This window comes from Canis lupus, chromosome 26 (genome assembly GCF_003254725.2).
Source record: "Canis lupus dingo isolate Sandy chromosome 26, ASM325472v2, whole genome shotgun sequence".
In the NCBI taxonomy this organism is placed as follows: Eukaryota; Metazoa; Chordata; class Mammalia; order Carnivora; family Canidae; genus Canis; species Canis lupus.
Window position 1 is genome coordinate 27,473,215 of NC_064268.1, and position 25,182 is coordinate 27,498,396.

The 25,182-nt window shown below is 47.3% G+C and overlaps 1 protein-coding gene across 5 annotated transcripts in view; it reads left to right on the top strand.

The window, feature by feature from the left end:
* Positions 1 to 1,286: 1,286 nt before the first annotated feature.
* UPB1 (beta-ureidopropionase 1) overlaps positions 1,287 to 25,182 on the top strand; it is a 31,837-nt gene continuing 7,941 nt past the window's right edge. For 2 of the 5 annotated variants that reach the window (XM_049101924.1, XM_035706180.2), the window contains exons 1-7: positions 1,753 to 1,892; positions 8,562 to 8,693; positions 9,289 to 9,460; positions 11,893 to 11,980; positions 19,185 to 19,279; positions 21,693 to 21,854; positions 23,976 to 24,145. In XM_049101924.1, the coding sequence (XP_048957881.1) occupies positions 8,653 to 8,693; positions 9,289 to 9,460; positions 11,893 to 11,980; positions 19,185 to 19,279; positions 21,693 to 21,854; positions 23,976 to 24,145 (728 nt within the window). In that variant the 5' untranslated portion in view covers positions 1,753 to 1,892; positions 8,562 to 8,652. Of the gene's footprint in view, positions 1,588 to 1,752; positions 1,893 to 2,253; positions 2,496 to 8,561; positions 8,694 to 9,288; positions 9,461 to 11,892; positions 11,981 to 19,184; positions 19,280 to 21,692; positions 21,855 to 23,975; positions 24,146 to 25,182 lie in introns of those variants that run through there. The other 3 variants (XM_049101925.1, XM_049101923.1, XM_025474701.3) reach the window with 3 other exon arrangements.

Consider the following 25,182-nt stretch of genomic DNA (forward strand, 5'->3'; position numbering starts at 1 on the left):
GGAGCAATTGGAGAAGACATTACAGAGGAGGCGATATTTGAGCTGCATCTTGCAGACTGAGTAGGAATTCACAAATAGAAGATAAAAGGTCATTCCAGGTAGGGAGACACTGAATGAGAGGGTTCAAAGGATGGTAAGGTATCAGTTTTAGAAAGACAACTAAGGATAGACATCAGAGATACAGGGATAAGTTAGATGCCTAACAACAATTCAAGCAGAAGATGACATGATTGTAGGCATGAGGTGGGAGGGGGAAGGATTTTAACAAAATTTAGGAGACAAATTTAGCAGAATTTGATGCTTCTTTGTATAAGGGAAAGAAAGAACATGGAGGAGCTGAGGATGACTCCCAAAGGCTAGGCAAAATGAGTGGGCAATAAGGCCATTAACTAAAATAGGAAATACCACACAGAAGGTGAGAACAGGCCTGGTGTGTGGGGGTGTCATTTCCTTGAGGCACTTGAGGTCACTTCCTTAGGCCTTAAACAATTTCCCTTTCTACGCCAGAAACCACCCCTTCCTCTGAATTCCGTAGCATAATGTGTACCTTTCCACATCAGATTATTTAAATAAATATTTATAAGTCTGTCCCTACCTTAAACCATGAAGAAAAACTACTAGCTCTTTTTTTTTTTTTTTTTAGATTCTATTTATTTATTTATTTATGAGACACACAGAGTGAGGTAGAGACACAGGCAGAGGGAGAAGCAGGCTCCACACAGGGAGCCCGATGTGGGACTCGATCCCAGGACTCCAGGATCACGCCCTGGGCTGAAGGCAGACGCAAAACCACTGAGCCACCCGGACATCCCAAACGACTAGCTCTTATTCTCTCTGTATTGTCCTTATCTCTGACCCTTATATACAAAAGCCCCTCAAAGTTTGCATTCTTGAAAAGGGAGCTCCAGGAGATACGAGAGACACTGTTAATATTTATCAAAACAATGGCCAAAACTTGTGAGTTATTGACTTCCATAAACTATCTAAAGCATCTGGTCTATCTACGGTACCTCATTTTAGATTCTTTTGTGCTCACCTTTTTTATTTTTTAAGTTGACTCTACACGCAGTGGGGAGCCCGACACAGGGCTTGAACTGATGACCTGAAGACCAAGACCTGGGCTGAGCCAAGAAGTCAGAGGCTCAAACCAACTAAGCCACCGGGGCACCCCTGTCTTATCTTACTTGTAAGCAACCCTGCAAGGTAGCTGTAGTCCTGTTTTACAGATAAAGCAACCGAAGGCCAGGACAGAGGGCCAAGGGCGTCTGAACAACCTTCCCGCGGTCACAAGGTTTGCGAGTTGCCGAACCCAGTCTTGGGCCGACCGGTTGAGCTGCTGTCCTGACTCAGTTGGGCGGACAAGCGGACCCTCTTCTCTGGATCTGCGGGGACTGAGAGAGGGGCCTCACCCCGTCACCTCCGCGACAGCCTAGAGCGCCCTCCTCAAGAAAGCGCCCACGCGGGCACACTCACAGCGGCGGGGGGGCCCCGCTGCCCGGAGACCCCGCCTCCGCGGTATTCGCCAAAGCACGTGGCGTCACTCGACCCTTTGCTCCAGCTCCGCCAGCTCAGGCCAGGAAGCCCGGGGTGCGCGCGCGGTCGGGCCTCCCAGCCCGGCCTCTGGGTGGGGAGAGGCGGGAGGCGGGGGGGAGGGGCGAGGGAGGGGGAGGAGGGGGAGGGGCTATGCGCTCTCACAGACGCCGGGCACTGCCGACGGTGGTGCGGCCGCTGCCCTCGGGACACTAAAGCTCGTCCCGTACCTTCTTCCGCTGTCCTGTGCGGCGGGCCGGCTCCGCGAGCAGCTCCAGTTCCGCCGACCGGACACCGAGGGCGGAGGCCGGGGCAGGGAGAAGCCCCGCCCAGAGGCTGCGGCGGGAACGGGCCCCGCGAAGGTCCGACAGGACGCGGCAGGCATTTACCTCAGACCGCGCCGCTGCCTCCCGGAGGCCGCGCCCAGGCCTCCCTCACCGCCTCCAGGGTGCTCGGTCCCTCCCGACACCTCGGGCCAGGAACCGGACGGCGAGAGAAGGGGACAGGGCAGCAGAGGGGGCCTCCAAAGGCCGCAGGCAGGGAGCGGCGGCAGCCGGGGGCCGGCGGCCGAGGCGCGAGGAAGGGGCGTGTCCTGGCGCGTGCGGAAGGCGGGGCCAGGGGCGAGGGGCGGGCTAACCCGCGACGCCCTGGGACGCTGATTGGCTGCACAGCGTGGAGGCGTGAGGAGGGGGCGTGTCCGCACGTGAGCCCTCCGGGGGGCCAAAGGTGTCCGGGTAGGGAGGAGGGCGCGTGCGCGGACCTTGTGGCCGGCTCCTCCTTCCCCTCTTACTGGGTGGGGGCAAAGGGTAGGCCGTGTTAGTCTGGACATCAGCCCCTCATCTGCGCCTGCGGACTCTGGCCATGGCGGGATCTGAGTGGGAGTCGCTGGAGCAGTGCTTGGAGAAGCACCTGCCACCCGCAGACTTGCGGGAGGTGAAACGCATTCTCTATGGCAAGGAAACCAGGTCTGGGGCCCAGAGGATTGGGGGGTGGGGAGACCTTGGGGCCAGAGTGTGTGAGTCGGAGGAACCAGGGAGAAGGCTTTAGGATCTGAAGGGTTCTGTGGGAGCAATGAAGATCTGAGTTGGTAAGCAGAGGCCTTAGGATGTCTAGATGTGATGGCTCTGGGCCTCAGGGGTTGCACAACCCTCAAGTGACCCTTTACAAGCCACTTTGTCCCTAGTTGCCTAGAACCCAGAAAGGAAAAGCATCTGGAAGGAAAAGGACAGGTTTTTATTCTCTGTAGCTTTCTCTGTGGCCGTCAAGCTCTCCTTCCCTTCTTCCAGGGACCAGCTCCCTCCCCAGAGCCAGGCTTGTGCTCTGGGTGTCTGGGTTAGTGCCTCCAGCAAGTCTACTGATTGTCTAGGCCCAGCCCCTACTTCCTGCAGTGACTGGGCCTCTGGCAGATCCTTGGAGGTAGAGGCTAGCTGGATCTGGCTGGAGAAGGAACCTTTCCTGCTGGCAAGCCACAAGAGTTAGCTACCACAGTCAGTGCAAATATTTTTCCACTCCCAGCCAGTTGTGTGCAATCACTAGGACTTTCTGAGGCTGGTGCACTGCTGGACACTGGGGATACAATGCTAAAGAGCACTTTCGCTCTTGTTTCTCTTCAGTCCACTTTTCTCCAAGCACCAGAAGATGTAAATTATATCTTGTTGCTCCTTTGCTTAAAACTCTGAAGGATTCCCATGGTTTTGGTTTGGAAACCCAAACTCTGACCCAATGAACTCCTGACTTAATGTCCTTCCACTTTCTTGCCTATTGGTGGACTCCCCGTGAGCCGTCCTGCCCCCCTTCCCCAAGGCTACTTCCTGACCTTGTGGCTGTGACCTTGAGGCCGGAAACTGATCAACCTGAAACTCGAGGGTGTTGATTGGATCAGTGGTTCTCAGCCACTTGCTGTAGAGGAGTTATTGCAGAGAGGTCACATCTCAGATCTCAGAGAACATAAAGTGAACTTTACCATCCACTAGTGAACATAGCTAGTGGTAAAGGTAGAACAACTGCCTTTGGGGGGTAGGAGTGGTACAGAACTCTGTCGAAAAGGGCTCTTTACCCAAAGAGGGATACTGGGGACTGGATGACCTTCAAGGTTCCTCCAGTGAAATCATATTTTCGACCACACTTGTCAAGAGGGAAGCCTCTGAGAGTTGAAGGTGTCTGCCATTTTTTTAAAAGATTTTATTTATTTATTCATGAGAGACAAAGAGAGAACGGCAAAGACACAGGCAGAGGGAGAAGCAGGCTCCTTGCAGGGAGCATGACATGGGACTCAATCCCGGGTCTCCAGGATCAAGCCCTGGGCTGAAAGTGGCACTAAACCACTGAGCCACCAGGGCTGCCCTGAAGGTGTCTTAAAGCAGAGGTCTCAGGTTGGGAACAGGTGTTGTTTTTTTTTTTTTTTCTTTAAAAAAAATGAATTAGACATGTTCTTCTGGAAAAAGAAATGGAGAGAGTTTGTGGTGTCAAAGAGAGGTTAAGCGCAAGAGTCTTAGGAAAAGGGAAATTTCTCATACAGGTGACTGGCTGGAGCACATTCTAAAAACTGGGATAAGGACTGCCTTGCTAAAGGGAACTTATGGAGCATTTGGATCTCTCTAGAGTGGGGAGGGATTATAATGGGCAGTAAAATGGGAGCCAATATCTATTGGCCAGTAACGACTGGGCCTCATCCTAGGGCTGGCTTATAATAACTGTTCATGAAAGGTTCTCTTCCACTCAGCACTGAGGCCTTCCAGGCTTTACCTCGAGTGTATTATCTTCTATATTTGCTTAGTCCTTGCGATTGGGTGTGATTTGACTATGCACAGGATTGTGAACTGAAGATGGAAAATCATTGGTGATTTAAAAACTCTTTTCCCGCTTAAACCCCTGCTCATTCCTCATAGCCTGACTCGGACATGGTCAACTCTGTGATGGCCTGGTGGGACCCCTCAGCCCCTCCTCGGGCCTCCTGACTGCATTCCACACAAGACCACCTTCTCTCCCAATTCCTTGCTGTGCCAAACACAAAGACGATGCTTAGTAAAAGTTTGCTGAGTGAATGAGCTGAATGGGGTTTTGCCTGGGCCAGGTAAATTAAATCCTCAAAGAACACGAACTCTCAACTTTAAGACAGCCAGAACCAAGAGGCATTTATTAATTCAGCAAACATTTATTGCACGTTTACTTTTGTCCTGAGCACGAGAAGTACAAGGATGAGTAAGCCATGGCTCCCTCCCATCCTGAGGGGCTTTCTGCCTCTTGGTGGTTGTCCTACATGGTGAGAGAAGGATGCAAGGAGAGCTATAGAGAGCGTATATATGTGGAGGTGGGGTTGGATCAGGAAGGTTTCCCAGGGGCGCCATGCTTGGACTGCATCCTGAAGGAGATGGAGAAGTTGGTTTGGAGACAGGAAGGACACAGGTACTCTGAGTCAAGGCCCAGACACCAAGGAGCATGCTCATTTGGGGACTGCAGGTGTACAATGCTGTAAAGAGGAGGCAGAATTAGCCATGGTAGATCCAGGGGCTCTGTACACCATGCTAAGGCAGTGGGACCTGTCCTAATGGTAGTGGGAGCCTTTCAAGAATTTGAAAAGAGCAGGTGAAAGATGAGGCCTAAAGTAGAGTGCCTGGGGGCCAAGAGGAGGAAAGATTCCTCCCGAGGCCAAGGTCTTAGTAGGTCAGCAGGCAGTGTAGCTAGCCAAACATAGCAAAGGAGGCGGATCATGCCAATTTCTGGCTTCAGTCAGGTGGCTGGTTCATTCATCTGACGGGGAGTAGCTTTGGGGAAATCTGATGAGTTGTATTGGGGATGCTGTTCAGTTTCCTAGGGCTGCTAGAACAAATTACCACACACTGGTGGCTTAAACCAAAAGAAATTTATTCTCACAGTCCTGGAGACAGGAAGTATAAAACCAAGGTGTTAGCAAGGCCACACTTCTCCAAAGGCTCTGGAAGAGAATCCTTCCTTGCCTTCTCTAGTTTCTGGTAGCTTCTGGCATCCCTTAGCTTGTGGCAGCATCACCCCAATCTCTGCCTCCAACAAAAACAGGACCAAGGAAACCTCTGCCTCTCTGTCTTCATATGTCCTCCCTCTCTGCCCCCTGTCTCCTCTGGGCATTTCTTATAAGAATACCTGTCGGGCAGTTTGGGTGGCTCAGTGTTTTTGGTTTTTTTTTTGGCTCAGTGGTTTAGCACCACCTTCAGCCCAGGGCCTGATCCTGGAGACCTGGGATCGAGTCCCACGTCGGGCTCCCTGCATCCCTGCATGGAGCCTGCTTCTCCCTCTGCCCGCCCCCCTCTCTGTCTCCCTCTGTCTCTCATGAATAAATAAATAAAATATTAAAAAAAAAAATACCTGTCACTGGGTTTAGGGCTTGCCTGGATAGTCCAGGGTGATATTATCTTGAGATCTTTAATTACATCTGCAAATATCCTTTTTCCAAATAAGGTCTCATTCACAGGTTGTGGGTATTAGGATGTGGATGTTATCTTTTGGGGGGAGCCACTTTTCAGCCCACTACAGGGTCTATGCAGAGGTGGTCCTCATCAGGGGAGGCTGGGCTTGGGATTGTCCTCATTCCAGGTGGAAGAGTAGATGCAGAGTGGGACAGGCCCGAGGAGGGACTCAGGAGAACCTGATGTTAAAAGAATCAGAGGAAGTAGAGACTTTGCATGTTTCTCCAGAGTTGAGGAAGTAGGGAGAGGGGGCCCTAGGGCAGATATCAAGGACACTGAGCAGGATAGGGACAGAGTGTTAGATGGTATAGGGAGGTCTAGAAGGATGAAAACAGGAGTGTGAGTCTCTCCCATTGCTAAAGAGGACCAGAGGCCAGTAGCGATTCGGCGTGGGGGAGTGGGCCCCAGGAAACGGGGCTGAGGAAGGTGAGGGAGGTGAGAGCTTTCAGGAAGCTCCCTACAAAGGGGAAGTGATGAGAGCAAGTGGTAACGAGGCACCTGTGGAGAGTGTCTTCTTTTTTCTCTGTTAATTAATTAATTAATTAATTAATTTATTCATTAATGGGAAAGACTCAAATAGCTTGTGAGAGAGAGGGAGAGAGAGCATGAGCAGGGGGAAGGGCAGAGGGAGAGGGAGAAGCAGACTCCCTGCTGAGGGCAGAGCCTGAGGCAGAGCTTGATCCCAGGACCCTGAAATCATGACCTGAGCCAAAGTCAGACAGGTAACTGACTGAGCCACCTAGGTGCCCCTCAAATAGCTTTAATGGTGGATGTGGTAGGTCTGTAGGAAACAGGAAGAGATGTCCAAGCTATGCATATTGTTTTTTTTTTGGTTTGTTTTTTTTTTTTTTTTTTTTTGCTATGCATATTGTTAAATAAAAAAGGCAAGTAAGGGGAAGAGCAGAATATACAGGACACCAATGTAGTTTACACACATATAGGAAAATATCGGAAAGCTACCTACAGCATTGTTCAGAGAGATTGTCTCAGGTTTGGGGCTGGAGCTTAGGGGTGGAATGGAGAGGGGAACTTAGTTTTCACTTGGTATCCTTTTCACTGTTTGCATCCTTTCTCCCATGAGCATGTGTTTCTTTTGTAGCAAAGCTCTAGTTTAATTATTTAAAACACTGATAGTAAAGAGCTATTAGAGGGGAAAGATGAAGTAGTTCTAGAAGCTAGAAGTTGCAGAAGAGGCAGGAGCTGGGCTCCCTCAGGTGAGGCCTGCCTTGACCCTGGTTGGGGAGGGGCCCAGGAGAGAATATTGGGGCCAGAACAGGAAGTATGGGATTTCCTCCTTGATGTTAGAGGTGAGGCCATGAGGGGCTTTAGTAGCAGGATAAGGGGCGGAAGGGCAGAAGGCTGGCTATAGGAACCAAAGCAGGATTTCCAGCAGCATTGTGGTTCATCTACTGATCTCTGCCCACCCTTACTCCACCCCTCCAGGCCATGGCTGGTCTATGTCCTACCACATCCCTGTGCCAAGCCTTTAGTGGGCAAAGTGCTCGTTTATGGGTTGGGGCTCGAGGGTCTGTTGGGTTCTCCAAGAATAGACAAGACAGGACATGGTGATAGACCAGCTAGATAACGGGAGGGTGGAGGTGACAAGAGGGTAGTTCTCTATATGTGAGGTTGGAGTGGCCTGGCCTGCACCAGGGGGAATGAGTGTCCACAGGGAATGGGGTGGGGGAGGTGTGGAGGCAGCACTCAACTTAGTGACAAGGCAGGGAGGCTGCATGGCACATAATAATGGGGCTCATGGTGGTGGAAAGATGGGGAGAGCCCAACAGCTGTGGGCATTGGATGAGGAAGGACAGCCAGAGGCTGAGGAACATCTGTCATCCAGGTGACAGCTACAGGTAGGCTTGCAAAAGTGAGACAAGATCTCTTCTATCTGCTCTCTTCCTGGGATGAGACCCAGACTGAAGACAGGCCCACCAAGATGTGTCCCAAAGACAGTCTTGCTCCCCCGCCCAAGGGCCTGAGGGGAAATGGACACACAGAGAACGGTTCTCCTTCTTCCCCTGTCCCCCACGGTGACTTATCCTGGGGCTGAGTTCTATAGTGGGGGAGCCCTCCGCTTGAGGACAGGAGGACCGTGTCTGAGGCAGTCACGGCACAGGGAGGTGCGGTGTGGGCACTGCTGCTATTTCTAACCTGCTAAAGCGAACGGAACCCTGACTAGTTGAAAAGCAGGCTGATTGTCAGGGGTGGAACCGAACTTGGAGCTGTCAGGGCCGTCACATGGAAACCGCCTGGCAGGGGGCGGCGACAGGGGGGCTTGGGCTGACAGGGCTGTGATTTTGAAAGAAACGTCTTTAAGAAAGTGATTTAAAGTAGGAGAGAAATATTATTATTAGATAATGGCTGTCAGGTTATTTTTTGATGTGTTCTCTGAGTATTTCATAACCATCTTGCCCCTAGATGGTAAGGCCTTCCTGGCCAGAGGCCGTGTCCCGTGCACGCGCCGGTTTCACCTCCGCGCATGGCACACATCCAGCACCGGGAGGCATTTCCTGTTTGGCCAGTGGTCACTTAGGTAGAAGGTTTTATAACTAATCCATTTGCCTTTGTTAATAAACCACAAAACAGGATGAGTGCCTACATCTTTGGCCTGGACACCTGCCTGGACACCTGAGGCTCACCAAGCGCCCCCCCACCTCCTGCCCCACCAGCACCAGGCATGGGACTGCCCCTGGCTGGGAGCAGCAGCAGGACAGGGAGGTGGGGCTCACCAGAGACTTGTAACCCTGAGTGGCAAATGGTCACAGGACCCGCCCCCCCTCCATGCTTCAGTCCGGGCCCCTCCACCCAGCTGTCTCCTAAGCCCTGTTCTCAGCAGTAGCAGTGCCTCTGTCTGTGGCAGCCTGCCCCACCCCCCAAGCTCAGCAGAGCCCTCTGATTCTAGTCCACAAACATTTTTGGGAATCCATTGCCTCTCTTCTTCTCTGCTGACTGCTGAGACTTACATCTCCACCCTGAGGTCAGCAGCTCTAAAAAACATCAACCTTTTGGCCAGTCACCCTGCAGCCCTTCCCACTGCTCCCCCACTTGGCCAGGCCTGACCACAGCGCCTCCCTGGTGAAGTCCACGCTCAGTGTAGTGTCCATTCTTCTCACCAGGCAGGGCCCTCCATCCTCCTGGCCCCAGCTCTAGCTTCCCCACGACTGGGCCTTGGCACTGGGCTGCTCTGTGTGCCTTCTTGCCAGATGCCCCCACCTCTTCTCTACCTGATAGATGACTATCAGGGCGGTTGGAGGGGAATTTTAAATTTAGCGGATCTCATGCAAATTGTTTCCCTTCTTTCCTGCCCATTTAGGAAGCTTGATCTGCCCAGCAGGGCTTTTGAAGCCGCCTTGGAAGGGGACTTTGAGCTACAGGGATATGCCTTTGAGGCAGCAGAGGAGCAGCTGAGGCCACCTCGGACTGTGCGTGTGGGACTTGTTCAGAACAAAACTCCCCTGCCTGCAGATGCCCCTGTGGCAAAACAGGTGCAGCCTCTTTTGACCATAAATACGTAACCAGAGCCTTTGGCCCACTCTGTGTTTTGAACACATCCACAGTCCCTGGGTGGCCACTCACTACAGGTCCGTAGGCACTATGAGTGGCCACCTAGATGCTTCTGCCCTCACCACTCCCTTCCCTGAAAGCTTACATCTCTGGCTCCTCTTTCTCTTCTGGCTCCTACCCTCTTTCTGCCTGCCTTTCACTCCTCACTGTTTTTTCCATCTTCCCCTCCACATCCTCTCCTGCGATTGATCTGAAGTTCCATTTATCAGTTGGGAGGGTGCCCTTTTGTCTGGCTCAGGCTCTCTCTGGAACTCTCTCTCTCTCTCTGTCTTTTGCCAGAAAGGTACCTGCCAGCATACACCAGTCAGGACCCGTCTGTCCATCCGTGATCCTGAGGGTGGGGACTCACTAAACCCAGATGTCTATCAGCTGATGGTGCCTCAGGGTGACAGGAATATGATACGCATTTCCTTATGACCTTACGGTTAATATAAATGTGACAGCATCTTGTATGTCCCTAAAGAAATATGTTGTCACAGACACAAGTGATTTGTTATATACACTTCTTCACAGCATTCCTCCAGCTGCTCAAACTTTTAAGACTTTCTCTGCAAAGGTTTCCTGGGGATACAGCATGCCCCAGAACTCCTAAGGATTCTCAAGAAAAGGTCAATTGGATTCCAAGGCCGGTTCTGCATCATCTTTCACTTTGGTCCTTCTGCTTTTGTTGGATTAAAAGATCTCTGGTTTCTCGGTTCACTTTTTGTCTCTGGATTGGATGACTGTGAATATGTTTCCTCAACCATCCCAGATTGTCAGGGGGCAGAGACACTGTTCTCACCCCCATGGCACCTACCTGGGAGCACACTTCACACCCTGTCAGGACCTAGCAAATATCCATGGAGTCTTGGTGTGCGGTCTCACAGGGGAGAGACAGCATCCTAAAGAGTGGGTGCTGTCTGGGTTTATCAGCCTGGTTCTTCTGGTCTTTCTTTGAACAAACACTTCTGAACATCTCCTGGGAGCCAGACATTGTGCTGAGGACACCGAAGAAGATAAAGACACTCTCCTCCTGCCCCTAAGGAGCTTGTGGGCTGATGGGTGCACAGTGCACAACCGCACACCAAGACTCCATGGATATTTGCTAGGTCCTGACAGGGTGTGAAGTGTGCTCCCAGGTAGGTGCCATGGGGGTGAGAACAGTGTCTCTGCCCCCCTGACAATCTGGGATGGTTGAGGAAACATATTCACAGTCATCCAATCCAGAGACAAAAAGTGAACCGAGAAACCAGAGATCTTTTAATCCAACAAAAGCAGAAGGACCAAAGTGAAAGATGATGCAGAACCGGCCTTGGAATCCAATTGACCTTTTCTTGAGAATCCTTAGGAGTTCTGGGGCATGCTGTATCCCCAGGAAACCTTTGCAGAGAAAGCCTTAAAAGTTTGAGCAGCTGGAGGAATGCTGTGAAGAAGTGTATACAACAAATGGTGGTGGAGGAGCACAGCAGCACAACAGGACCAGTGCCATCGTGGGGACCCACGGGGGAGTGCTGAGGCACCTCTTGATGCTCAGCCCTTTGCTGGGAAAGTCACTCCTTTATGGGTGACACATGATATGAATAACACATCCAGGGAAGATTAGGTGGGGTGGGGAAGTACATTCCTGATGGAGGACACACCTGGAAAATGGGATCTAGTCATTGAATGATAAACACACAGGAAAAAAAAAAAGAAAAGAAATACATAGGAAAATGGAAGTGGCGAGACAAGTCATGCCAGAAGCCTTGAGATCAGATGGTAGAAAGTGGACTATGTCCTGAGGCAAAAGGAGCAGTTAGCCCAGGGGATGGCCAAGGTGTGCACTGGGTGTGGGCCCCTCTTACAGGAAATAGCCAATAAGCTATGCATTCCTCTGAGCACCTCCTTGGAGTAGATGGTGCTCTCCCCATTCTCCAGGTGATGAAACTGAAGCTCTGAAAGGCAACATCGAGTGTGTGGGACCCTAGAGCCTCTGTATTTCCACCTTTTATTTTGTTATTTTTTGTTTTTTGTATTTATGTATCTATTTAGAGCAGGAGAAGTGGAGGGGTGGGGGGACTCTCAAGCAGACTCCCCAGTGAGCACAGAGCTTGATGCAGGGGCTGATCCCACAACTCTGAAATCATGACCTAGGCCAAAAATCAAGAGTCAGACGCTCAATGAGCCACCCAGGCACCCCATGCACCTCCACCTTTGACTGTAGCAGATTTTGGAGTTAATGAGAGAAGGATATATCAGAACCTCCCCACTCTACTCATCCTGTTGCAGCTGCCTAGGTGGGGGGTTGTTGCCCAAATATGGGGCTGAGTTCTGAAACTGATCTCAACCAATAGAAGAAAATGGGTTCTAATCCTTGCTTTTTGAATTTGGCCAGGTCACTGCCCTTCATAGACGCATAGAAGCCATCGTAGAGGTGGCTGCAGTGTGTGGAGTGAACATCATCTGTTTCCAGGAAGCATGGAGTAAGTCTCTTTTGGGGTGCTTTCTCTGCTGCCTTCAGACAATAGTGTATTATCTCCATGTCACCGAGAGGACTACTTGTTTTTTTTTTTTTAATTTTTATTTTATTTTATTTATGATTGGCACACAGTGAGAGAGAGAGAGAGGCAGAGACACAGGCAGAGGGAGAAGCAGGCTCCATGCACCAGGAGCCCAACGTGGGACTCGATCCCGGGTCTCCAGGATCGCGCCCTGGGCCAAAAGCAGGCGCTAAACCGCTGCACCACCCAGGGATCCCGGACTACTTGGTTTTAAAAAAATCTTCCCTTCTCTCATCTATAGAAAGATTCTTTTGTCAACCACATCAGAAAGTCAGGAATCCTGGCTTCCATGTACCCCAGTCTCGTCTGGTCCTGCCAGTTCTTCCTCCGAAATTGTTCTGAACCCATTCAGCTTTTCCTCCCCATCTTCTCACCACTGCCCTGGTCTAAGGCACCATCAGCTCACACCTTGGCTTCTGTAACTGCTTCCAGTACTTCGGCCCCTTCTAACTGGTTCATCACACCTTCTAACAAAGATCTTTACAAAACTCAACTCTGTACTGCTTAGTCTCTTCCTTCCCCCACCTCTGCAACCTCATCTCTGCTGAGCTCTGCCCTGACCTCCCTGATACTTCACTCCCCTACAGCACCCTCTCCCTCCTTCCAGGCCACAGTGCAGCAGCTGCTCCCTCTGCCTGCCTGGCCTTCATCCCCCTTCTGCTTTTCTTGCCCTTTAGACCCTGTCCAACCTTCGCACAGAAGCTGAGAGCCCACCTCCCTATCTAAAATTTCCCTGTTACATACTGCTGGTACCATATACCTTTATTTAATTTTTATCCAAGTTATACATGCTCATGGTTGGGAGTCTAATGGTCTGCAAGGTCTTTTACCAAAAACTAGCTATCCTCCTTCCCAGAGGCAACTACTTTCTACTCTTAGTTGGTTCTTTGAGAATCTGACTTTGTGTTGCTGCTTCCTGATTTTTCAGTTTTGCACCATCTGTTAACTTCCTCCTATGGAAGAAGACAGCATCGGTCCTTTCCTCCTCTATCTGCTCTCTTACACATACCCTTCCTATCCTCCATCCATTCTCTGCCAAGCCATTTTGTAGATTTAGATTTCTTTTCCTGAATCGCTTTCTCTTTTCCCCAGAATTTGCTTTGTTTTCTGCACACCTACCCCAAATTCTATCCTAAACTTCCTTCCAGCTTCCTCAATCTTCACATATTTAGACATGTGAAGCTGTCTGTTGATTCCATCTCCTTTTTTTTAATCGTTAAGTTTTTATTTTAATTCTAGTTAGCTAACATACAGTGTTATGTTCATTTCAGGTGTGCAATATAGTAATTCAGCAGTTCCATATATCACCTGGTGCTCATCACAACAAGTGATTAATTGCCATCACCTGTTTCCACCATACCCCCCCCCCCCCCCCCCATGCTGGTTCCATCTCCTTGAAGAAATATGTTCCCAGAGCTTTCTGACTGCTCTAATCTGAATTAGTTGCCCCCTCTGCTGGCTGCCTGGCTGTCATCCTGGGATTTCCCTTCACCATCATGCTGGGGAGTTCCTTTGTCTTGTTCTTGTGTTTCTCCTATCCCATATCTTCCTCTTTCTTCATTTTCTCCCTCTTTTTGGTTGAGTAGTGTTCTGAGAAAACACATAGGAGGTAACCTTTTGGAGACCTTGCATATCTGAATATATGTTTCTCCTAAAACTAGCTTGATAGTTTAGTTGGGTATTGAATTCTATGTTAGAAATAATTTGCTTTCAGAAGTTTAAACACATTGCTCCAGTTTCTCTTGGCTTTGCGTGTTGTTGACTAGTAGCCATTTTGACTGATGACCCACTCCCTATGATCTGTTTATTTTTCTCTAGTAGGTTATAGAATTTTCTCTTTTCTAATGCTTTGGAGTTTCATAATGATATGCCATCGTGTGTATCTATTTTATTTTTTCATGAAGTTATCAAATATTTATTGAGCACCTACTATATGCTAGGTGTCACCATAGGTACTTGAGATACAGCAGCAAGCCAAAAAGACAGACATCTCTGCCCCTAGAGGTGTCTTCTCATGGGGAATGGGAGACAGTACATAATATGTATGTATTTTAATCCATTATTCTAGGAACTCAACGGGTTCTTCTAGGCTAGAAATGTGGGTCCTTCAGATCTACTATTCATTAGTGATTTTCTCCTCTTTTTTCTTTCTTCTTTTCCTGTTACTTCTACTATTCTAATGTTAGAACTCTGGACTAGGTCCCTAATTTTCTTAAGTATTTCCTCCTATTTTTCATCTTTGTCTTTTTGCTCAGTTTTCTGATAGATTTTATCTAATTTGCCATTCATCCTTTTGTTTCTGCTGTCATACTTTGAATTTACAAGAGTTCTTTTGGTCTGAAAGCTCCTGTTTTATGACATCTTGTTCCTATAATTGCAGTACTTTCTCTTGTCTCTGAGGATGTTATGTAGCATTTTTTTCCCTCCTTCCTTGTTTCGTACTTACTCCAAATTGGTCTTTTATCCCCAGATGAATTGGGGGTTAAAAAACTGCAAGCTCTGAGTTTGTGGGAAGGGCTCCTCCCCATTGAGCTTCATGATAGGATGACTTGGTTTAGCTGTTTATTAGCTAATCCCCCATAGTAGTATCTTTGGGTCATTCTCTTCAGGCTGGCCAGAGTCCCCAGAGAAGATTCTTCTTATCTCTTGCCAAGAAGAAAAAGAGGATAGGGGTCCAGTGTGCCAATGTTTACTGAATCCCTCTGTTTTTCATCTTCATCTGTCCTGGCTTCCCCAAGGCCAGAGGCATTCTGTTTAAGCACCTCCAGGGAAAGAGCCTCTAGCCTTCTGCTGAGGTGAGAGAGAACTCATGCCAGCCTTGTGCAGGGAGGAGGGATCTGGGTTTCCAACTGCTTCTTAAGCAGATTTCTGACCAATTTTTGTTTGTCACCCCTCCCTGCTTCCCCACCTTCAGAGCCACGTGGTGCTTCTTACTCCTAAACTCTCCAGGGGTGGGCAGCAGCCCAGCATGTGATCCTGGGGACTCAGGATCAAGTCCCGCGTCAGGCTCCCTGCATGGAGCCTGCTTCTCCCTCTGCCTGTGTCTCTGCCTCTCTCTCTCTCTCTCTGTGTCTGTCATGAATAAATAAATAAAATCTAAAAAAAAAAAAAACTTTCCAGGGGTATGTGGTGGAGAGCAAGGTGTTTCCCGCTTCCTCTACTGCTGGGAGCCTGAATTTTCTGAGCCTATCACAATATCTACCCTCATCCTTCAGCTCTCCAACCTCTTGTGTTTTGTTGCTCTTGCCCTTCTCTCTGTGCTTCATCCTCCTGGGTTTGTACCTTTGCCTAAAAATCCCTTTATTGGGCAGCCTGGGTGGCTCAGGGTGGCTCAGCAGTTTAGCACCGCCTTCAGCCTAGAGCCTGCCTGATCCTGGAGACCTGGGATGGAGTCCCACGTCAGGCTCCCTGCATGGAGCCTGTTTCTCCCTTGGCCTGTGTCTCTGCCTCTCTCTCTCTCTCTCTCTCTCTCTCTATCTCTGTGTCTCTCATGAATAAATAAATAAATAAATCTTTTTTTTAACTTTTTTTTTTAATTTTTATTTATTTATGATAGTCACACACAGAGAGAGAGAGGCAGAGACACAGGCAGAGGGAGAAGCAGGCTCCATGCACCGGGAGCCCGACGTGGGATTCGATCCCGGGTCTCCAGGATCGCGCCCTGGGCCAAAGGCAGGCGCCAAACCGCTGCACCACCCAGGGATCCCAATAAATAAATCTTTAAAAAAATCCCTTTATTGTTATTTGGTACAGTTGCAAAAAAGAGCAAAGGTGTGCCTCCAATTTGCCATCTGAACTCAGAAGTTCATTTCATTTTTCATGTTCCTGATTACTTATACTTTCACTCGTTTGGGCAACACTTTTGATTTGTCTGCCTCTTCCATTAGACCATAAACTCCATGGGGTCATTGTCTACATGGTGTTAGTTTATTTTTCCAATTCTAATTACCACCCCTATTTTTTTTACCACCCCTATTTTTTAACATTAAAAAGATTTAATTGTGGAAAAATATATATAACATAATGATCACTTTAACCGTTGGTAAACGTACAATTCAGTGATATAAAATTCATTCACAAAGTTGTATAACCACTATCTATGCCCAAGACTTTTTCAATATCTCCAGCAAAAAATCTGTACTCAATTAATAAATACCCCTTTATCCTACACCTCTGATAAGCTCTATTCTACTTTCTGTCTCTGAATTTGATTACTCTAGGAACCTCATGTAAGTGGAATCATATAGTATTTATCTTTTTGTGACTGGGTTATTTCATTTTAGGATAATGTTTTCAAGGTCCATCCTGCTGTGGCATATCTCAGAATGCCTTTCCTTTTTAAGGCTGCATAATATTTTACTGTATGGATAGACCACATTTTGTGTATCCATTCCCCCCACCCCTGTTTTGTCTTTAAAAAAATTATTTACTTGAGAGAGTGTGCACAAGCAAGGGGAGGTATGGAGAGAGAGAGAGAATCTCAAACAGACTCTCCATTGAGTGGGAAGCCTGACACAGGGCTCCATCCCACAACCCTGAGATCATAACGTGAGCTGAAATCCAGAGGCTGACACTTGACCGATTGAACCACTCAGGCTCGGTTTTATCTTTAAATGTTTTATCGTTAATGAACAGTCCCTGCTACATGACAGACAAAATGTTTATGGTGGTTTAAGCAACTTCTTCCTTTTTTTGGATCTGGAAAGCTCTCACTCATCCATTAAGACCTAGCACAGACATCCCCTTCTTTGGGGGACCCTGGGAACTCCCCTGCATAAAACTGAGCACTCTGATACTGTGCAGCCACTCAAGGTTATAATTCAGTCCCCCCATCTAGGCTAGCAGCTCCTGAGGGCTGGGCTAGGTCTAAATTTAAAGCTTGACTCCTGGAGTGTTGGTTCAATAAATAGAGAATCCTCTTCCCCTCTAATCGGAAAGCTGTAGTTGGACTTTGCAGCCAGCCTCCCCCAACCTCCATTCCACATTCTTCTTTGGAAAGTTTGTTTACAGTGGTTAGGTAAATAGGAAAAGAAGCCATTAAAATGGAAATAGAGAAACTTGGAGGGTTTAGCAACCTGAAATGAAGTCAGAAAGGGAGGTTTTATTCTCTTGGGTACATGAGTCTTTCCTAATGTGCTGAAAGCTGAGAATAAATGGTCATTAAGGATCTTTTTTGTCATTAACAGCTTTTTTTGTTGACTTCCTTAAAATAGTTCATCCCTCTTTCCTGAAGGCAAGCCTGGAGAGTCTTGAGCCTGGTACCAAGGCTCCTGGGGCTGTTGCTGGCAGAACTGTGGTGGCCAAGGTGGTGGTGGTACCATTGGTAGCCTCTTCACACTGGCGCCATCTTAGAACCAGCCATCCTACAACTGAAAGGAATTGGGAGACTGATTTTTTTCATCTTCCTTCTCTGTGAAATGAAGAGAGTCTCCCCTATTTCAGAAAGATATGGGGACCAGCTGCCTATTACTGGGCCCATGACCCATGTTTGGGAAAGGCTGGCTACAATTAGTAGCCCCAAACAGGCCCTGCCCCCACTTAAGACACTTGCCATTCACATCACACTGCTTCCTCCAAACCCTCCCTGCGGGTTACTCAGTTCTGAGTGATGTGAACCATAGCAAGCATCTGGAAACTTCCAGGAGGTTAATCCTCCTGAAAGAAATGGACTTAGGTCATTGGAAGGAGAAAGGTCTAAAGAGTGTACAGAATTGGTCCAAATAAAGAATTCAGTACTCCAAAGCAAGAAGAAAAAACCAAACAGCCCACTAGGAAATGGGCAAAGAGTAGGAACAAGATTGCTTCAAGGATGAACCCAGAAAGGCCAGTGACCATGTGGCAAGGTGCTTCACCCACAGGTGATAATCTAGTATATATATATAGTATATGGATTAAAACCGTGGTACATCCAGTGGGGATGAGAAGTGGTGCCAGTTCACAACATCAGACCTGTGGACACTAGAGAGTAGGCTGGGGAGGAATGGAACACATGTAGCCAAAAATCCCTGTGCCTACCTCCATTATAGCCCCCATCCTCCCCCACAAAAGCAAGCATCATCTTGAACCTGGTATGTGTAATGTTCTGTGAACTGTTACTACATATGTAGGTACCTGCTGTTTGAAAAATAAAAAAGCAAACAAAAATCAGTTTATGAATTTAATGAAATTTCTTATTTAATTAGCCCCCTGATGGCATCTAGCCAGAGAACATGGGAATAATGCATTTATCCTTGGGGAACATTCAGTCCATCATCCAGCGGTTCTCAGACTCCTTATGGGAGTTCATTAAGTGAGTGGCTTTTCTTTTCTCTCTCCTCATGAGGGGGAACATTTCTATGGTGATGTGCTCAGGGTACCCAGTGCCATCCTCAGTGGCCCTCATGCTTTCCCCAGGGAGTCTTGGCTGTGCTTGTACCAACCCACAGATTGGCCAGCAGTTTGGAATCTGCAGTAAAATATACATAAGATAACTCTACCATTTTAGCCATTTTTATACAGGTCAGTGGCATTAAGCACATTCACACTGTTTTGCAACCATCACAATCATCCATCTCCAGAATTTTTTCCTCTTCCCAAACTGAAACTTAGTACTCTCCCGCCCAGCCCCTGGCAACCACCATTCTAATTTCTCTTTCTATGAATCTAGCTATCCTAAGTACCCACATATAAGTGGAATCCTATAGCATTTGTCTTCGAGCCTCACCCATATTATAACATCTGTCTTCTGTTTAAGGCTAAGATTCAGTATAAGGCTGAATAATATTCCATTGTATGGATACATACCACATTGGGTTTATCCAATCATAAATCAATGGACACTTGGGTTACTTCCATCTTTCAGCTGTTGTGAATATGAAATGATTATGCAGGTACCTGTTCAAGTCCCTGAACTGTTTCAATTATTTTTAAGACTGTAGTAAAGAAGTTTGGGGCAGCCCTCTGTTTTGCTATGAAGCCTAGAAGGTTAGAGTCTGCCTGGCACCCATATTTAAGGACACAGGACACAGTAGCCAGGCTGAGACACTCGGGAGCCTTGTTATCTTGTGGAGACTCTAGCTCCTGCCAAGGAGCACCTCCTCAGAGGCCATGAATGTTGAATGTGATTCTGACTCTCTCCTCTTCACAGCTATGCCCTTTGCTTTCTGTACAAGAGAGAAGCTTCCTTGGACGGAATTTGCTGAGTCAGCCGAGGACGGACCCACCACCAGATTCTGTCAGAAGGTAGGACATTAACTGCTCCTATGACAGCAGCTGCCAAACATGTACAGGTCACAGAGCACGGCCCCAGCTGCTGGGTGTGGCCCTTCACCATGGAAAATGCACCCATTTGGTGCTTGTTTTGCCAGATGAGATTAGATAAGACTATTTGCTGCCCTTTTTATAGTGTACTTTCATTTAAAATCATAGAATTTCAGAGCCAGGAGGGCTCTTAATGGCTCTTTCAGGTGAAGGAGCTGCAGCCTAGGGAGGGGGGTGACCTCTAATGGTAGGTTCTGCAACCGGCAAGTGGCAGAAGTGGCCCTTGGGGACCAGGGATGAGATTGATTTCTTGTCCAGACCTCTGCTAGTGCCCTGCATTATGTAAGCTTCTCTGTGTGGCCAGTCTCATCAGCACAGAGATGAGTCTTCATTTTTCTTTATTAAAACCATATAATGTTGTATGACCCCATGGATATGAAATGTCCAGAATAGGTAAATGAATAGAGGCAGAAAGATGTAATTGCTAGGGGCTGGACAGGGAGAGGGGTTGGGGAGTTGCTGCTAATGGGTATGGGGTTTCCATTCGAGGGTGATGAAAATGTTCTAAAATTGGATTGTGGTCATGGTTGCACAACTCTGTGGATGTACTGAAAACTACCCAGCAGTACACTATATTTTCCCCCTCACCCATCAGCACTGACCTGAACAGCATACTTTAAAAAGATGAATTTTATACCATTTGAATTTTATCCTAATAAAGTAGGTATCACACAAAAAAAACCCCAACTCATAACAACAAAGAGGTTACAAATTATGCCTTATCCTTATTCTTAACAAAGCACTTTTTTCACTTCTCCATGTCCCATTTCAGATTTTATATATATATTTAGGGATTTTTTTGAGCAGAACTGTAATCACAGTGATTCGATCAAAACTTAGTGTAGTTCCAAACATCAGTGGTCTCACACTGTAAGAAAAAAAAATCTGTCATCTACCAGGTTGTTGATTCTGTGCTGTGGATAAAGGAGGAGGGGACTGGTTAAGTGGTGACTGTAGATGACAGATTTGAACCATGGCCAAAGGAAGAGAAAAGAGGGAGTGGGGATGTGGTGCCAGAGGTTACCTGTCTCATAGAGAGGGGCCCAGGGCCTGTGATGTTCCTTACACCCCTTACATGGCTTGGAACATCATCTTCTTCCCATTGTGCCTTTCCTCTATCCATCCATCAGTAGGGCCAGAGGTAGTGACAGGCTAGTTAGAGTTGAGGAAAAATGACCCTCTGGAGCTGCTTGTCCTGATGATCACCAGTTCCGTAATGTTCTTATTTGAGACAAAAGGAAGTCAGCATCAAAGAATTTGGTTTGGCTTGGTTGGTATGATGAGAAGTATGATGAATGTTCTTTTTTTTATTGTAGTAACACATAAAATTTACCATCTCAGCCATTTATAAGTATATAATTCAGTGGTGTTAAGTACATTCACATTGTTGTGAAACAGATCTCCAGAACCTTTTCATCTTGTAAATCTGTACCCATTAAACAATTCTCCATTCACCCCCAGCTACTGGCAACCAATATTCTACTTCCTGTTTCAATGAATTTGACTACTTTAGATACCTCACATAAGTGGACTCATTCAGTATTTGTCTTTTTGTGACTGCCCTATTTCATGTAGTATAACGTCCCCAAGGTTCACTCATGTCAAGGATGATATCCATGTCATCCATGTGATGGCAAGATTTCCTTCCTTTTTAATACTGAGTAATATTCCATTGTATGGATATACCACATCTTTTTTAAGATTTTATTTTTAGTTTTTATTTTATTTTTATTTTATTTTTTTGTTTATTATTATTATTTATTTTTAGTTTTAGTTTTTAAAAGATTTTACTTTTAAGTAATCTCTGCACCCAATATGGGGGCTTGAACTTACAACCCTGAGATCAAGAGTCACATGCTCTACCAACTGAGCCAGCCAGATACCCCAGATATACCACACTTTATTTATCCATTTCTCCATCAGTGGATTTTTAGGTTGCTTCTATTTTTTGGCTCTTATGAACAGTATTGCTATGATCGCTGGTGTCCACTTATCTCTTCAAGGTGTTCTTCCAGATACATACCTAGAAGTGGGACTTCTAGATCATACGGTAGTTCTAGTTTTAAGTTTTTGAGAAACTGCCATACTATTTTCAGCTGTTGCACCAGTTTACATTTCCACCAGTAGTGCACAAGGATGACAATTATTCTTACTTGGCTAAGCTTGGGGATCCGGACAACACTGGCATTCAGTCTTCCAGAGAACAAATACAAATGATAGGTAGCTCTGAACTAAGTCTAATTATTTAGTAGGATCATTTAATTCTTCAATTAAAAAAAAAACTATGACCATTGATTTAAAAGTATGACTCTGCTATATTCCATTATTTTTCCAGCTGGCAAAGAAGCATGACATGGTGGTGGTATCCCCCATCCTGGAACGAGATAGGGAGCATGGGGACATTTTGTGGAACACAGCCGTGGTAATCTCCAATTCTGGAGCAGTCCTGGGAAAGACCAGGAAAAACCACATCCCCAGAGTGGGTGACTTCAATGAGGTGAGCTGGCCCTACGAAAACTAGCTCAGCTTGTTGGCCCTTCTGTCCACACATGCCTGCAGATCTTTCTGTGAGGGAAATTCTATGCTGGATTGTGTCTCATCACACAACACTGGAACACAGTGTGGCTGTAGTGCTCTGGGGTATCCTGCCATTGTCATGTATCACATAGACAGATGGGATTCAGATGGGATTCCCAGGTGAGTCCCAAACACCAAGCACAGGGGGATATTTCTTTTTTTAATATAACCTGACTTGGCTTTCTGAAATTCATCTTTGAGGTTAGTAGTATATAGATTAAACCAAAATAAATTGTGCACAAACATGAAATGATTCCTGCAGCTCCTTTCAGACTCTAAGCTTGTCACCCGTCATGGTCTATCCCTCGTTTGGGAAGTGGGAATCTTTGTTCGTAAGTCACATGAGGTTTTAGCCATGTCAATGTGTTGGATAGCAGGGGTAAATGTAATCAGGTAAAGCTTTGTGCCCATGATCAAGGTATAAGTCAAGAGCTATTCTGATTAGTTAATGCCAAGGCATGAGTGGGTTGGATGAAGAGGGGTGGACGTTTGAAGGAGAGAAGTAAACTCCACCTAATACCTAAGATAGGAAACCTTAACTTGATCTGCAATAAATACAGTTGTTCAGAATGTGATATCCCCAGTCCTTTGCTACTCTCCCTGATTGTGGAGGTACCAGCCATACTCTCAGTCTTGTCAGGAAAACAAGGAGGCATCTACAGAGCTAGATGACGTTCCCTAGGGAGAAAAAAACAAAACAAAACAACCCTAGTGTTTCTTAGTGACAGCTGGAGGGGGGTGGGGAGGAGGGGGAAGATGTGCTCATCACCTGTTTACCCTGGGATTAATCTTTAGCTCCCAGCAGATAGTGAAGGGCTTGTCTCAACACACCAGGATCTAGTCCAGTGTCCACCACATGTACACATCCTGGTTGCTGTCTGACCCTAACAAATTCTGAAATTAATGGGAGGAGGCAAAATGTTCTGGGAGTAAATCCATTTGGGACCTCAACGAGCCCTCTAGCTACCCACCCCCCAAGCCAGGGCCATCCATGAAAATATCCCAAAGCGAGCACCCCGAGGGGGGCAGACAGAGAGGCAGACATAGTAGGACTATGTCCCATCTATCTGCCCTGAAGGGACATCCCTAGTCCTAGGCAGGATGCCCAGGGAGCTCTGTGGAGAACACTTTCAGGGTGTGAGTTCTAGTCTCAGATTAGCCTTCATCAGGGGCACCTGGGTAGCTCAGTGGTTGAGCATCTGCCTTTGACTCAGGTCATGGTCCCAGCATCCTGGGATCAAGTCCTCCATCAAGCTCATCATGGGAAGCCTGATTCTCCCTCTGCCTGTGTCTCTGCCTCTCTCTCTCTGTGCCTCTCATGAATAAATAAATTAAAATCTTGGGATCCCTGGGTGGCACAGCGGTTTAGCGCCTGCCTTTGGCCCAGGGCGCGATCCTGGAGACCCGGGATCGAATCCCACGTCAGGCTCCCGGTGCATGGAGCCTGCTTCTCCCTCTGCCTGTGTCTCTGCCTCTCTCTCTCTCTCTGTGACTATCATAAATAAAAAAAATTAAAAAAAATCTTAAAAAAAAAAATTAGCCCTCATCAGCTGAACGAGTCACATAGCCACCAAAGCCGTGATGTTCCCCTGGCAAGCAAGGGTTGCTCTGGATGAGTTTTCAGTCCCTGCAGCTCCGACATTCTTCACAGGAACATGTGGTTGGTAAAGACATTGACTAACTAACTCGTGTTAACATTGACCAAACTTAACCATTAGTTGTACCATGACTGAAACCTAACCAAAGTTTATTCTTAAAATACTGTGGGAAATTGCTTTGGGGATTTTTTGGACATGCCATGAAAGAAATTTTGGGTAAATGCTTCAGCCATGGTGATTTCCCAACTGTTGGCTTATAGTTATTGTGTCTGGTTTCTTAAATTTTTCTTTTTTTTTTAACATATTGAAGTTTTGGAATTTAGAGTCATAGCCAAGATTGTTACTTTTGGGGGTACTGGCAATATTTTATTTTTTCTGTCAGGTCTAAGGAAAGAGAAATCATACAGCTCAGAGATTTTCATATATGGCCCTTTGTTTTTCAGTCAACTTACTACATGGAGGGAAACCTTGGACACCCGGTGTTCCAGACTCAGTTTGGGAAGATTGCAGTGAACATTTGCTATGGGCGTCACCACCCTCTCAACTGGCTCATGTACAGCATCAACGGAGCTGAGATCATCTTCAACCCGTCAGCCACTATCGGAGCACTCAGGTGTCTCAATAGGCAGGATCTGGGAGGGTTCTTGGGACCTCACTATCTTCTGCCTATGGCCAAGCTGCAGGGTTCAGAGCTGGGTTTAGTAAACTATAGCAGGCAAGTGCGGCCACGAGGTTGTCTAACAAATCTGAGACATGGGATTGTGTGTCATATATTTAACCAAGTTTTCTGTGGGAAAAAAAAAACAAAACTCAACATCAGTTAAGACCCCCCCCCCCCCCCCAAAGAGCTACTCTGCTATAAAATGCCATTTCTTTGCTGTTATTCTGGACACTGAGATGATAACAGTCCCCCTCCACTAATGCCATAATTGTCAGGATTCCAAAGAGCTCCTCTTCTAAAGTGTCCAAAGCATAGTAGGTGCCTGGCCAGCATTAGCCCCCTACCCTGTCACAGTCACTGTTTCCCTGATAGGGGGACTGCAGATTCCTAAGCCTCTTGTCTGCAACATCCAGCACATGGAGGACAGATGCCTTGATGATAGAAGGAGCAAATGAGGGAATCAAAGCTGAGAAGGTCCTTAAGAGATCAGCCAAGTGGCTCTGGAATTTGTTTTTAACCAGCAGTGTTATAACACCCAACATGCATTTAGGTGTTAGCTTCATCCTGAAACAGATAAATCTATTCTGATGAAGGCAGTGGGATGGGCCCTGGCAGTCCCTGGGCTCCTGTGCAAGACCCCTGGGGCCCTTCATTTAATAATGGCTGGGAGCTAAGATGATCCAGCATGACTGCACTTCCGCTGCTTCTCTCTTCCCCAAAGGCTGAGTATTTGGGTGGTTTCCAGTTTTACATCATTAACAAGTACCAGAGCTGTAGGAATTTATGTGCAAATATCTTTCTTCCCAACTCACTTCCTCCAAGGCAGGATTCCTGGATAAGGAGGTTCTGCTGGCTTTCGCTCCTGGTGGCCAGTGCCCTAGCAGTGGGATGCTGGTGGTGGGGGAGAATCCCTGGTCCTTCTTTGGGGGGCAGCTGGGGCAGTTCCAGTGGGCAGCTTTGAGTTCTCTGCTGGCCTACACCTGTCACTC